The sequence below is a fragment of the Gordionus sp. m RMFG-2023 genome, chromosome 4 (assembly GCF_954871325.1).
Source record: "Gordionus sp. m RMFG-2023 chromosome 4, tfGorSpeb1-WG-v2, whole genome shotgun sequence".
In the NCBI taxonomy this organism is placed as follows: domain Eukaryota; kingdom Metazoa; phylum Nematomorpha; class Gordioida; order Chordodea; family Parachordodidae; genus Gordionus; species Gordionus sp. m RMFG-2023.
In genome coordinates, this window is record NC_088778.1 from 8,677,912 (window position 1) to 8,694,676 (window position 16,765).

At 27.4% G+C, this 16,765-nt stretch overlaps 1 protein-coding gene across 6 annotated transcripts in view; it reads right to left on the reverse strand.

Moving 5' to 3' along the window:
- LOC135928756 (uncharacterized) overlaps positions 1 to 16,765 on the reverse strand; it is a 36,714-nt gene that overhangs the window by 6,080 nt on the left and 13,869 nt on the right. For 3 of the 6 annotated variants that reach the window (XR_010572382.1, XR_010572379.1, XR_010572381.1), the window contains exons 4-5: positions 1,810 to 1,974; positions 1,416 to 1,623 (exon numbers count right to left, since the gene is read on the reverse strand). Coding sequence is in view for 2 of the 6 variants with exons in the window: in XM_065465218.1 (XP_065321290.1) it covers positions 1,816 to 1,974 (159 nt within the window). In the remaining 4 variants the exon portion in view is untranslated. Of the gene's footprint in view, positions 1 to 1,415; positions 1,624 to 1,724; positions 1,975 to 9,992; positions 10,114 to 16,765 lie in introns of those variants that run through there. The other 3 variants (XR_010572380.1, XM_065465218.1, XM_065465219.1) reach the window with 3 other exon arrangements.

Here is a 16,765-nt window from a genome sequence, read left to right on the forward strand (position 1 = left end):
GAATTTTTTTAATTTACCTATATTTCAGTAAAATTTGACGACTTAGATGACCATTCCAAAAGCTATTATCCAATATTTATAAAAAGTCAGGTTCGAAAATATTTGCATGACTTATTGGTTACATATGGTTATATATAAATATCTACCAGATTATTTTCTGATAAAGATAAAAAAAAATGATGAGGATTTGAAAGATTTTTTTAAAGAATATCTATTAAGCTTTTTTCAGAATAAGAATTATTCTTTAATTTTTAATAAATTCCCCCAATTAAAATTCTTATTTATTAAATATAATACAGCCCCCCATCTTCTGCGCCAATTGATGTTTAGCACGGCGAAAGATGTGTCTAACATTCTTGTTTATCTGATCAAAATTTTGAAAATCAATTGTTATTAAAAATATTATATAACTATCATATCTTTAATATATTATTTTGTATAATTTTATTTATATTATATATAGGAAATTTTTGTATACAATATTTAATTTTCCAAGTAACGAGTAACGCGTTACTTTTCTGAATAGCCAGTAATGCGTGTTCCTTTTTTGACAAGGTAACCAGTTTCATTTTTGAAGTAACGTTTACAACACTAAAATTTATAAATCAATTGCCTTTAACTATTAGCCGATGTATAATATAAAAACAATTTTTTTATAATATAGGAAATATTCCCTAAGGTTATTATGGATTTTAAGGCTAATGTCATATAACCTATGAAAACCTGTGTAATAAAATTAAGCAATGGTTAACACGAGAGAGTGGGGGATCAAAATTCGTAGAACAGAATAACGTACTTCGGAGAACCACAAGGAATAAAGAACCACCAGAACGATTTTATGAAATCATAAAATACATTCCAGCTTTTTTAAATTTTAAGCGTTGGTTTTTTAAATGATAAAGGACATGGTGGGATATTCAAGAATCTAAACGACAATTTATGGCATGTATTTTTACATATATTAAAGATTCAGAAGTATTGCAAATTAGCAGGATACCGTATGAAATATTCCATTCCCAGTTGCGGAAATATGTAATATCAGCAATTGTAATATGGCATTTATCTTTTATTTAAAATGAATTTCAAATTAATAAAATTGGGTTTCATGTTTGCTTTTTTTTTGTTTCTTACAAATTTTTAATATTTTTCGATATCACAAGTTTCGATTATCAATTGTTTTTTGATGATTTTTGTAATGAAATCATAGAATAAGGGGAAACAGAAATAGGTGTATTTCTATAACATATTTTTGCATTTTATTTTATAGAAAACCATTTTATTTATTCGCCGTAACAATCCTGTCCCATTTTTGCAAAATTTAAAATTAAGGACATATAAAAATAGATATATGAATGAAACGTGAGTCATTTTATTTTAATTAGCACATTTATTTATTTTTAATTAGAAAAATTTACCTTTTAGATAAAAATTACAACTGTGCAATGACATCCGGATTTGGATAAACTCCGAGTTCGATCCGACCGAACTTGGATAGATATTCTCTTTCTCGGCCATGTTGAAACCTAATTTAAAAAATTTTTATTTTGACCGGATTTGTAATTTTATTTGGATTTGAACCAATTTCACGGACTCGGAAAAATTTTAAATTATTTTGTCGTGATTCTAAAAATACATAAAAATATAATCAACCATTATAGTTACGTTTTAGGAACATTAATAAATAAAGGGTATACCCTCCCAATGTTACCCCGGTCTTCCTTATATTAATTATTATTAAAGATAAACGCACATCTTCCTAAACAGTTTTATAGTACACAATAACAATATTTTACAGGAAAACATATATACGATTAATTAAATTTGCGCTATTGTAAAATTCGGAGAGGGCTGAAAAGGATTTGCCCAACTAAAATCGTCGATTTTCTTCCAATCGCATCCATCAATAATTATCGAAGAGCATTTTAGTTGGTCCTTTAATTCTTCGTAATCCAGGTTGTAACGAGAAAATTCTAGCTAATTTATTTTTAAAATAATGTCATTGTAAATAAGATAGGTTATAGAGGTTTTTATTTATATTTACTTACCATCTTAAAGAGGGGAAAAAAATCATAAAAATATGATACCTATTTGATTCCTATGAGTTTTTTAGAAATATTTTATTCGCACATTTTTAATTTTTAAAGGATGCCTTAAATAGATTCGCCATAGTAGGTGAGACCGGGGATAGTTGTATCACGAGGGGTAATGATATATAGCATTGATTATCGTATAAAAATTTGCTAAACAACTACCAAATTTCATTAGAACCCATGTTTATTTAAATAATATAATATTCACGGAATAACACGGTAGTTTCCGGTATTTCATATACCATACCCAGTAGCACAAAATTACCTAGTTAGTTTAAGAATAAATCCCTATTCTTATCAGTGAACCCAGATCTATAAGGCAGGTAATATATGCAAACACCGACTAGCCCACAGACGCTCGAAAATAACAACTTTTTTTTGTATAAGGATAAATAACGAAGCTATCTTATATTTCATATCATAATATAAAAAATCAATAACGTTTAATGGGTAGGAATTTTCTTATCATAATTTTAGAGCTAATATAATTTTAAATTTAAACTATAAATGTGCAAAAAATATGCTCATGAAAAAATTTTTAATTTAACACCTCAAGAGTAACTTAAAATTTTTTTTTAAAAAAAACTCTAATTAAATATAGATTCTAAATAATAAAATAATCTCAATTTTATCACGTATAAAAATATGGATATTTACGCTAATTTAATAAACTAAAATTAATAATTTTTAATTAAATGATAAAATTTAAAAAAAAATTCAACTATATTTATAAAGAACACCAAAAGTCATATGGTGACAGACAGTATAAAGAAGGTTGATTTGTTTTTTGTAAATTATATAAGTTAAGTGACAACAAATCTTCTTGGCGAATATAAGTCTGATAAATTTAACATAGTAGGGAGACAGTGGATAGTGTTATCCCGGTGTAACGTGTGAAAGTGATTACCGTGAGATTTAGAATTCTCACACCATCAAAATCTCACGGCTGACACCGTGTGAAAGTGATTTCATGAGATTTTGATTTTTATCGCTTCAAATACATTGGGGGCCATTTAAATCATCAAAATCTCAAGGCTATTCAATATTTCAAAATCTCATGGATTTTTTCAAAATCTTATAGATATTTTTAAAATCTCGCATTATTAATTTAAATATACTTTTAAAACGTCAGATTTGAATGAGGCTGTCAAATTAAAAATATTTCTATATAATACAATTTAATTTGAAATTCTTTTTCATTATGAAGTAAATTTTTAACAATATATTTTTTATTTCAGGAATATTTTGGCTCAAATTATAATGATATATATGACTTCCTAAAATGTTCTAACACCGCCTTCAAGATTATAGAAAATCAATTATTCTATGGGGAAAGTAAATTTTAGATATGTCATGATTAATTTATTAAAATTAGCTATTATAAGTTTAATGCAATATATTATTTTTTAACATTGAAAAATGCACAGGCCATTGATTATTATCTTTTTTTTCATCTAAAATTAATTATAGCTGCAAATGTAAGTGTATATATGTAAGAACATTTGATAAAATTTTACATATAGGCATTATTAAATGCTATTTTACAACTAAAATTTAATTTAGATTATCACATAAAGATGAAAAGTAAATGTTAGATACTTTTATTATAATGTATATTGGGCTTATAAATGATTGCATAATTAATTTATTAAAGTTAGGTATTATAATATATACAACTAAAATTGTATGACAAAATTAAGTGCAGTTTATTATTCTAGCCATTGATTATATATATTTTTTCTGCATCACAAATATTATTATATATATAATTTAATGATATTTTAGAAGAAAGAAAAGTTATACTGACAGGAGATGAACAAAAAAAAATAATTAAAACAATACATGAGGGGGGTGTATCTACAGTTGCAGGTATTGCAATGGGAGCATCTGGGGATTAATAAAACTAATCAAATAATAGCTGAAAAGTAAAAATTTGCAATATTCTTTTAATTAATTTTTTTAAGCTTTTATTGGTTGGGGAGCAATAAAAGTGTTAGAGAGTTTATCAAATCCTGTGAGGTTTGTCAAAAATCAAGCAGTTGTTTTGATAAAACCTCAAATGTTTTGCACAATATTAAAGTTGTGCCAAAGTCTTGGTATCAAATTGGCATCGATTTAATCCAGATGCCAGAATCCAAGGAAAAATACAAATATATTTTATGTGCCATATGCTATTTTTCAAAATATTTAATGGCTATTCCTATTAAGGATAAAACAGCTAAATCTATTTTAAAAGCCTTAGTCATCATTGTCAACACCCACCAATGCTATGAAGTAATAAAATAAAAATACCAATTTTAACTGAATTTTATTATATTAATATATATTTTTTTAAATTTAATAAAACTAAAATATATATTTATTAAAGATTCAGATAAATGATCAAGGCAGGGAATTCTGTAACAATGTTTGTACAGAATTCCATAAATATTGTGGGATTGTCCAGAGAGTAACCTCAGCCTACCACCCACAAGCAAATGGTTTGGTTGAGCGAGTTAACAGAACAATCCAGAACCGAATAGCAAAATCGGTTTTGGATATCCCAACTGACTGGCCAGATGCTTTGGTAGTGGTGTGTGGCACCTACAATTCTTGCATACACTCTTCTACGGGATTTTCGCCCTAAGAACTGATGTATGGTCAGAAACCACGACGCCCTCTTACAGTAGAAATAATTTTTAATGTTATATTTTTAATTATTATTTAGTTACAAAACAAAATTGAGGATGTATTAGCCTTACCAGAGGTTATGGCAAAAATAACAATTAATCATTGTTTAAAAGAGTTAGAAATTAAAATGGCTCATCTTAAAAAAATAACGGAACTGGCTATACAAAATATTGATATAGCCCAGCTTAAACAAAAAAAGGATTACGAAAAAAGATCAAATGGTTCTAAATCTTTTATTTTGGGACAAAAGGTTCTTGCTTGGAACCATAAAAGGTTAGATAGGAAAGGGGGGAAAATGTTGAACCCCTGGATAGGGCCTTATTTGATCAATAAAATATTTGATAAGGGTAATAATTTTATATTATATTAATTATTACTGTATATCAAGGTGTATATGAATTAATAACCACAAATAATCTCATATTAAAAACAAAATATAATTTATCGAATTTAAAAGAATTTATTGTAAGAAACAATGAATATCCAGATGAAAATGGTAATAATTTTTAAAAAATTACATTTTTTATGAAGTAAAAAAAATATTTTTAGATACAAAAATTAATATTTAATAACTTTATAATTATTTTTACTGTTTTTATTATAATTAATGCATTGCCTTTAGATAGTAGTTCCCATGGCCTTTATGATGAAATTATTCCACTTGCTACAGAGTTTGTTGATCCAAAGTCTCCCAGAGGTATTGTATTTAGGATATATATTTGAATTATCTTTTGAATGATAATCTTATAATTATTTTTTGAATAATAGCCTTATAATTATTTTTAATGTTTTTATTATAATTAATGCATTGCCTTTAGATAGTAGTTCCAAAAATGGCCTTTATGATGAAATTATTCCACTTGCTACAAAGTTTGTTGATCCAAACTCTCCCAGAGGTATTGTATTTAGGATATATATTTGAATTATCTTTTGAATGATAATCTTATAATTATTTTTTGAATAATAACCTTATAATTATTTTTAATGTTTTTATCCCCCCATTTTTTATATAAATAAAATTATTATTAAATATTTTAATATTGTCACAAATATAAAATGGGTCATATCGGGCCCATACAAAATTATCATTATATTTTATACAAGTAAAAATAGCCGTATTTAACATTGTGGCCATCGCCCTGACTTCTGTGTCAGAGGCCCATATCTGCTGTGTCATTACATTATTTAAGACATAAGTTTTTATGTCTATTTTTTTGTTCGTGTCGTAAAGATAATTTTCAATTATCTTTCCCATCTCGGATGTTAGCATAGTTTGATTTATTTTTTAATTTATTACGTATACAGAATTGGATGATGATATTTTTAAATATCCCTAGATATTTTTCTCCTACAACAAAGATATGAAAAAAATATCATGCTAAAATATATGGTCTAAAGTTTCCCAAACGTTGTCGTGATGTAGACTATGGGAAACAACTTGGTGAACCCACCATCCTAGTGAAAATTGAAGGTGATGGGAATTGTTTTTATAGGTAAAACATATTAATATAAAATTTCATTTTATTCTACTTTATATAATTTAGGGCGATTAGTGTAGAGCTTACTGGAGCTCAAAATTCCCATGTTATTCTCAGGCAATGGTTGGCACAATTTATGCTAACATCAGAGATGGGAAAGGTAATTGAAAATTATCTTTACGACACGAACAAAAAAATAGACATAAAAACTTATGTCTTAGATAATGTAATGACACAGCAGATATGGGCTTCTGACACAGAAGTCAGGGCGATGGCCACAATGTTAAATACGGCTATTATTACTTATATAAAATATAATGATAATTTTGTATGGGCCCGATATGACCCATTTTATATTCGCGACAATATTAAAATATTTAATAATAATTTTATTTATATAAAAAATGGGGGGAGTCATTTTGAAAATGTTTTAGATTGCGATTTATCTTCCATCTAATCACTATTTATTATTTTTATTAAAAAAAAATTTTTTATATAAAAATATATAAATATATTTCATTCATATTATAATTTATCGCCTTATATATATATTTTATGAAAGTTGTAGTTTATAAATAATATTCAATTACATTCTGATATGCAATATATGATAATAATTATATTTTTCCATGATGTTTTTATTAAATTTAAAATTATGTATAAATATTTATATCAATAAAGTTCTTCGTCTATTTTCTTATACCAAATAAAGTTTTATCTAATATTTGTGACCCAATTCAGTATAAAATAATAGAGATGGATTATCTTTAAAACATTATATTAGGTAAACAAAATAAGCATTACGATTAAGCCATTTAGGCTAAGAATTTATCTTACTGTTTCTTTGCAGTGATTTTTAGAGGGTTGGGTAGAAAAGGCGATTTGCCTCTAGTAAATTTTCTGTCATATATGAGCTTTGTCTAAATTAATGTCTATCGAGAAGATGTACTTTGTATAAGAAATATCATAGGATCGGAGTATTTGGTTATTTTATAAATTTCATGTTGTGTAAATTAGCATGTTAGTAAGGATCTCTTCCCTACCTAAATATTGCTAAACTTTAATTATGATATTGATTGGAGCCTCCTATCAATAATCTGAACTAGAGGTCTGGATTGGGTGGTTTTTTCGCTCGTACTTTAAAAAAAATATTTTCAACATTAGGCGAGAGGGTTAAAAAATTTGGGAGAATTTGATATTTTTCAGGCGAAATGAGCAGAACAGTAAATAGTTTTTCATAATATTCCATATTATATGTTTAATTAAAAATACATTAAAATAAATAAAGAGCCAAACCAGCCATAAAATAATTTTAAAACAAAATATATATAAAAAAATTAAAAGTGAGAGCGAAGGCAGGTTAAATAAATCTTTTCGCTAAAAACCCGCCCATTACAGACCTCTAATCTGCATATCTTATCACACACTATTTGGTATGATATGCAGACTAAAAATATAAATTTAAAACTATAGAGAGGCCGCGACTATTTAGATAAGATAGATAAAAAAAACAATTTAAATAAAAAATGTACGCTACATGGATTTGAACCCGCATTTTGAGGATAGGTAATGTAAGTCTTACTAACTAGACTACCCACCACACCTTGTAATGCTTAATTTTATTTGTTATAATAATCTACTTTTTAATTAAATTTATATATATCAAAAAGAGAAATTTTATTATATTGTTAACTTTAATGATGTTAAAATAAAGATGAGCTCTTGAAATGAAACAATATATATTTTACACAAAGCATTACTAAAATATTATTTTAAAACATAGATTATAATTAAATAGTTAGGTGTGATACCATTATTGTCTCTATATTATATTTTATATCCTTAACTATAATGATGTTCCTTGATTTTACAGCTCTCATTATTCGACTTGATCTTAAAAAAATAAAGATGAGTTCTTAAAATGAAACGATATATATCTTGCAAAGCATTATTAAAATATTATTCTAAAACATAGATTATAATATAATAACATCTTACTAACCTTACCCAAATAATACACATTTTATTACCAAACGAAAAATTGTCGTATATTTTACTAGATTTGTCTTAGATATCATATAATGTGAAATAAAATGTTTTATACCATTATTGTCTCTATATTATCATAATTTAAATTCATGTCATGAAAATTTTTGCTTTAGATTTATCGCTTCAAAAACATTGGGGGCCATTATCATCAAAATCTCACAACCCATCCGTGTGAAAGTGATTGCGTGAGATTTCGAAATCTCACAGATCACTTTCTCACGTTACACCGGGACAAGTTATTTTTCTCTTCTCTAATAATTTTAAAACTAATAAACTTTTATATTTGGAATTTAAGCCATAATGTATTTTAACAAGATGCTTTAATAGTTATAAAAATGTTTAGCAGAAACATGCTCATGAAAAGTGTTAAATGCAAATTTAAATTTAACAAGTCAAAAGTAACTTTTAAATTTTTTACATTTTAATAATATTTTTTTTTATAAAAGTAACACATAATAAATATCGTATTTTAAAATTTTTTAAAATAAATTATAGTTTTGACGGGATGCCTATCAGTTTTAATTTTAAGCAGGGATTATTTTGAAAAAAAAAATTAAACTATATTTATAAGAACATTTAGTGGCGTAGCCAGGATTAATCCATGGGGGAAGGGGGGGGGGGGTTAAAAAAATTTTTTTGCCAATATTTTGTGCTTTATTAATATCTAACCATTATAGTAGCCATCATAAATGAAAAAATATTAGTAACAAAATTTTGACCAAATTTATGATTAATACGCGACTGAAAGCAATATTCTGAGATAATTTATCAATATTTAGTCAATTGCAAATTAATTCAATACATTCGGTGTAGAAAGAAGAATAAAATTGCCCCCCCCCCCAAACCTCCCATTTTTTATGATCACTTATCATATATTATTCTATCTTAAAAATAATTATTTTAATTAGATTTTTGCATATAACTAAATTTTATAGAGAATTTCATTATAGATTTTATTTATTATTTATACAATAAAATAAATTTCAAAATGTATAAATTTTATACAGATTATATTAAAAATTTATTCTAAATAACTATATTTAAAAAAAAAAGAATTACAATAAAATATGAGTAATTCTTGTGTGGTATTTAAAAAAATCTAATAATAATATAATTAATAAAAATGAGTATATTAATAAAACATAAATAATTCTTATTAGAAATCCGCAAAAGTAGAAAAATCGGGATCTTAAAAAAATTCGGGCCGGGTTGGGTTGCGCCTTGGAAATTTTTTAAAATATATCTATTTTATGTTAATTTTTTTATGTAAAATAAAAATATTTGATTTTATTTTTAAAAACTAGACGCCATATAACATATATATTTTATTTTGATTAATTATAAAAATGAATTTCTATATTTAAATAAATTCAGGCCAGGCCGACAAAACTTTTTTAAAAAAATTTCGGGTTCGGGCCGGCAAAACATTTTAAAAATAATTTCGGGCCGGGCCGGGCTTGAGAAATTAGGCCAGATACAGATTACTAGTTCTTATTACAAATACAATAATGGTATTAAAAATAATAGTATAATATATAAATATTATAACTAAGAATTCATTATAATTACTTATTGAATATAAAAATTTTATGTTATAATAATATAGCAATTTTATGATTTAAATTTATAAAGAGAGGTGTATTTTTCTCTAGAGATTTGACTAATTTATCTAGAATCAAATTTTTATCTAGAATAATCTCCTTATAAATATTTAATATTACGAATCATTTAAACGACTTTCACCGGTGCTATTTCTAAAATGGGTTTTAACCTTTTCAAAATTGAAGAAGATCTTTCATTAATGCAGGTACTAATCGGTAAGGTAGCTAAAATAAAAAGCAATGTTTTGATATTAGGCAGGGAATTTAAAGTGCTATTACAATGGAAAGGGCCTGCAAAGCATTTTTTGGTCTCAAAGAGTACTCTATTCTGTAAAAATTTTTATACCAAAATTCGACATCACGAAGTAACTTATCATACGATCCTAATAATTCATCAGAATAAAACTCTGAGACTTAATATCCTCTCGCGTTTCAAGTGTATTCAGACTCAACCGGCAAAAGAAAATGAAAGCTGTTTAGAATAAAATTGTGACTAATAAATCTTTCCTTTAATTGAAATAAAAATGTATCAATAAGGGGAGTAAAAATATTTATTTTATAAAAATCCTCAATCGTAGATGCATCAATATTTAAGCAATTGGACTATCTAGAAACTACTCTAGGTTTAAAATTTTTAATCCCAAACATATTAATTATCACCTTTACTTTCTCATTATATTTACCAAATTAAATGATTTTTCTTTTATTTAAAAATTATAAAAAATTATTTAAAATTTTTAAAATCTAATTAGTTTAACAATATAAATTTTATTATTAAATTTATAAATATCTAATTTAACTAAGCTAGAAAAAATTTACAATATATTTTTATTGTTAGGGTCTATTTATCGCTCGGCTAGGAAATATCGCTCGGCTAACCACATAATAAATCATTTTATTACTAAATATCGCTCGGCTGAGAAATGTCGCTCGGCTAACCACACTATAAATCATTTTCGCTCGGCTGAAAAATGTCGCTCGGCCAACTACATAATAAATCATTTGAGGTTACGTATGATTGATAAAAATTCATGGTTAAGAAATATTCATTTTAATATCGTGCGCAATATATCCGGGAAAAATTGAAGGGGACAGTTAAGCCAGATGTGGGGTAGCTCAATACTAAGGTGATTGATAATAATAATAAAAATAGCGGGGTGATTGATAATAATAATAATAAGGGAATCAACCATATAATGGTTGATGGGACAAAATAGTTAATGGATTGTACAAATGGTAAATGAAGCCAGGTCGAACTAAGATAATTTCTACGGTAAATCGACAATAGCGACACACAAAGGGAGGAAATTCAAGGAACTAACCACCGTATAAATTCGTGAAAACACCATAAAGGGACGAGAATTATGCCGGGGAGGTGAAATGCGAAGTTGGGTTTTCAATTATATTTTTAGAATAACGAATATTATTTATTTCGTCAATATATATAATATATTATCTTAAATTTATATTTTAATCCTCTCTTCACCGATGCCGAACAAATTATATTTTATGTAAATAATCACTTATATTATAACAGCATTATTATTATTATATATTTCGTGAAATTATGATTTATAATTATGCATCAATAAAAAAAATTACTCTCGTTATTAATAACTCTGATCAATGGAAATGGTAAAATTTAAAAAATGACTACTAATTAATTTACTAAAATACAGAAAAGAATACAATAAAAAAAACACCGTTAGACATTTTAGTGCATCTTGGTAGAATAAGTTAAAATAGACCAGTCCAAAATTTTTCTTTTATAAATTTGAATGATAAAAAATATTAAAAACATCATCTAAGGAAAATATTTTTTTACTATCATGAATGTAAAAAAATGAGTAAATTTTATTTTATAAATGTATTGAAGCTATAATATCTGAAACAGAATCCGATTATACTTACTATTTCACTTTTGTAGGGAGGAACAGTCTCAAACTTAGTACAATGGAAGAAGGTTGCGTACAGATGTGGATTGGGTCATGTTACTAAGTGTGTGTATTGATTTAGGAGGCCAACGTGGTATTATTTAGAATTTAACTTATTAAGAAAAATTTATTAAACACATTCATTATTTTTATATTTTTGGCAAAAATTAATAATATTGACGCCACCTAGCGGATAGAATATTATTTTTTTTAATTTTATAAAAAAAAAGGATTATGATTAAAAAAACCCTAAAAACACCAACTAAAACAACTACTAATCTTAAACAAATTCCCGGAACTCAACCAAACTTTCTAAAAAACGAATCGTCAAGAATTATAGGAAATTATCAAATCAAAAGACAAATAAAACTACAATATAAATCTAACAATTTTATTCAAAAGAAAATTCATTTCTTTATAAAAAAAATATCCGTATTTTTTATAAAAATTAATTAATTTATATAAAAAATAATATTACATATATTATATTACATCTAATTTTTCTATCCAATCTACCTTATTTTAATCGGTTGATTGGCATTTCGCATAAACAAAAAAATATAAAATGTACGTATTTACAAATACGACAATGATTAAATTTAATTTTATAAAAGTATTGAAGCTAAAATATCTAATAGAATATTTTTTATACCTGTCAACACTTATTTTATTTATAAAAAATAATAATTCTCAATTAATATTAAGAAAATGAAAGCTCAGTTAGAATATAATCGTAATTATAATAAGATAAATCTTATACTTGAGAGGGAAAGATTGATGGGAATCATAAATTTTTCCACTATTATATGTTTTTTTTAATATATTAATTTTTGATTGGTTAAATAAAATATAGGTTAGGGTACCTTTTCAGGGGCAATTATTTTTTGTTATTTTTTTATGCGATTTTTTGTTATTTTTTTTTTATGTAATTTTTTTATGGAAGCGATTGTTTTTATGTTATTTTTTTATGATTGGTTCATTTTCTTATTGGTTAATTTTTTATTTAAGATATTTTAAAATAATTTTTTCTAAAATTTAAAATTCGTACAATTATTAAAAGGAAGTGATGGGGGCAAATAAGGGGGAAGGCTAGGGGTAAGATTTTTGGTAGACGAAACTTTCCATTTTTAATTTTTTTTTTGGTATAAATCTTTTTTTGGTTCCCTTTTTTTTAGTTCCAATATATATTATATAATTCCTTCCATTTTTTTTAAAATGAATATTTTTAAAGTTGGTGTTTATACTCAAAATGATGAGAAAGCTTATGATTTTTGTCTAAATAATCAATTTATACCGCCTGGAATACAACATACCTGTTGCAATTCCGTAATGCGGGTTGAAAAAACAATAAGAGTTTACGATATCGATGCAGTAGGTGTCGTAGATCGCATTCAATATGGAAAGGTAATATTAATATATATATATATCATAAATGACGAATTTTTAGATTCCATTTTTGAAGGAATTCCTGATGTTGGGAGATTTTTAAGACTAGTGTACTTGTACATAAGTACCAATTCTTTAAAAAATATTAAACAAAATTATTTTTAGGCCGTTATAAAATTTTAACTGCTTCGAAAGAGTTAGATTATGATAAGAAGGCAATTTCAAGATGGTAATCTAAAGTATAATATGGTTTTTTACTTCACTTATATAGGTTTAAAAAATTTCGAAAGGTATGTGGATTCCATATAGCCTCGAATCATTCAAAGATCGGGGGGCCTGGCCACGTTATTGAAATTGATGTAACTCATGTATAGAAGCGTAAATATAACCGTGGTCGGCATTTGACTTCCGAGGCTATATGGATTATTGGTGGTATATGTCGGGAAACAAATGAGATATTTTTAAGTGCCACCACAACAAGAGATCAAGATACCACCTATCGTGTGGTTAAAGATAATGTTATGCAAGATTCCACGATAATGACTGACTCGTGGTTAGGGTATGTGAATTTATTTTTTCAATAAAGCAAAAGTGGTGATAAATGTAAATATATTTATCTTAGATATAATCGGCTAGAAAGTTCAAACTATTTCCACTATCGGATCAACCATTCGCAAAATTTTGTTGATCCAAATGACAGATCGATCCACACTCAAAAAGTCGAGAGGCTGTGGCGGGATCTAAAGGCAAATTATAAAAGACATGGGGATCGGGATAATATTCATGAATATCTTCTTGAATATAGATATTTTCGAAAATATAGATTATTAAATCGTTTTGATGTTTTTATTCATTTTATTAATGATTGTATAAATTTTAATATTTAATTCTTTATACAAATTTTAGAAAAAATTATTCATATTAAGTTTGTATAGAAGGAATCATATTAAGTTTGTATAGAAGGAATCATATTATATTTACGCTTCCATACATGAGTTTCATCAATTTCAATAACGTGGCCAGGCCCCCCGATCTTTGAATGATTCGAGGCTATATGGAATCCACATACCTTTTGAAATTTTTTAAACCTATATAAGTGAAGTAAAAAACCATATTATACTTTAGATTACCATCTTGAAATTGCCTTCTTATCATAATCTAACTCTTTCGAAGCAGTTAAAATTTTATAACGGTAAAAATAATTTTGTTTAATATTTTTTAAAGAATTGGTACTTATGTACAAGTACACTAGTCTTAAAAATCTCCCAACATCATGAATTCCTTCAAAAATGGAATCTAAAAATTCGTCATTTATGATATATATATATATTAATATTACCTTTCCATATTGAATACGATCTACGACACCTACTGCATCGATATCGTAAACTCTTATTGTTTTTTTCAACCCGCATTACGGAATTGCAACAGGTATGTTGTATTCCAGGCGGTATAAATTGATTATTTCGACAAAAATCATAAGCTTTCTCATCATTTTGAGTATAAACACCAACTTCAAAAATATTCATTTTAAAAAAAATGGAAGGAATTATATAATATATATTGGAACTAAAAAAAAGGAACCAAAAAAAGATTTAAACCAAAAAAAAATTAAAAATGGAAAGTTTCGTCTACCAAAAATCTTACCCCTAGCCTTCCCCCTTATTTGCCCCCATCACTTCCTTTTAATAATTGTACGAATTTTAAATTTTAGAAAAAATTATTTTAAAATATCTTAAATAAAAAAAGATATATTAATTTAAAAATATCTTAAATAAAAAAAGATATATTATTTTTTTTTTCTTTCTTCCAATCAAAATTATATCCGTTAATATATTTTTTTTTGTGTTTTCTCCCTTTCAAAGCCATCTCATGGTTAACTCTTGTTGTCAAGTATGCTTAAAAATAGTTTCGCTTAATTTAAATGGCGTGTTTAGGAAACATGGTTCACCCGTGTGCCACAATTCTGGAAAATTTCCCCTCTCTTACGGCCCAGATCCTTTAATTAACGCTCCTCACTCGTATGACCCCAGTCCACCTTGTTCCTCAGGCTCTGTTGATTTATTCCTTAATTCGCATAAGCCTCCAGTTCTTTCTAGGATCCCTATAGCCGCCCGAGAGTCTATCTCAAGGTTCCTCACGTCACTTATAAATAATTTGAATTCGGATTTCTCCTCACTACCCTTATGGTTAGACCTGGTTAGTTTTTGTTTTCGAGTCCTAGTTAAACCCAAAAATAAAATAAATAACTTATCTGCCTTAATTAAGGAAAAAGTTTCGATGAATTTTCTTCTTCTTACGCTTTAAACCCCAACTCCTTCCGTCACAAATTGATCTCCGAAAAATTAGATCTTGGAGATATTAGCGATGCGGCCCGAATATTGTCTTCCGATGACTCTATTTCACCTATCAACGTTACCATAAAACAACTTCTTGAAAAACATCCACCCGCATGCCTCCTCCCCTATTCCCTTTACCTGTGACGAAGTACTTAAGTGCTTAAAGTCCTTTAAAAAAGGGACGAGAGGTGGGTTGGACGGCTTCAGACCTGGTTTCTTTGTGGAGCTAATTCAATGCTCTGATAGTGGTTTCATCGACCCTTTGTTGAAAGCATTAACCGAACTGTGCAATAATATCCTCGTACGCGAAGTTCCCCTTTGCATTCGTCCTATTATTTTTGGCGCCCGTCTTGTCTCCTTGACCAAACCGGATGGCGGCGTTAGACCCATAGCCATAGGGTCATTCTTTCGTCGTTTAGTCGCCAAGGCTATTGTAAATAGGATTCGGCCTAAGGCCAGTTCCTTCTTATTTCCTTCACAGTTAGGATTTGGAGTGAGAGGTGGGTGTGAAGTGGCCTCACATGTTGCGCGTATTTTTATAAATACTGAGGCCGATAAGGTTTTCTGCAAGTTAGACTTCAGAAATGCCTTCAACACCATCCATAGGAGGGCATTCTTACCATCTTTTTTACACCATTTCCCAAAATATGGGAATTTCCTTAATTCCTGTTATGGATTCCCTTCGTTACTCAAATTCGGGGAATTTTCCATATCCTCCGAAGAGGGGATACAGCAAGGTGATCCTCTAGGCCCCCTGCTCTTTACTATTGGGATTCATGATTTGATCAAAAATTTAAAGTCTAATTTCCAATTAGACCTTAATTTATGGTATCTCGACGATGGCTCTTTTGGCGTTTCTTTATCCAATGTTATGTGGGCCATAGAGTACGTTGAAATGGAAGCCTCGAAAATTGGTCTTTCCCTAAATAGGAAAAAGTGTGAAATTTCCTCCCTCAACAATAAGGATTTTATTCCTCCCTTAGATTTTACAATCATTCCGCACGAGGAACTCTGTCTTTTAGGTTCCCCTATCGGTTTTTCAACCTCCTTTTGTCAAAAAACTTTTGACGATTTGATCCAGTCCCTTTCCAATTCACTCAAGAATCTTCCTCATCTCCCCAAGCATCAGTTCTTCTTTCTCACCAAAAAATGTCTTTTTCTACCTAAATTCTTACATTTATTTAAATCTTCCACCGTTTTCCAGTACAATACTCTCCT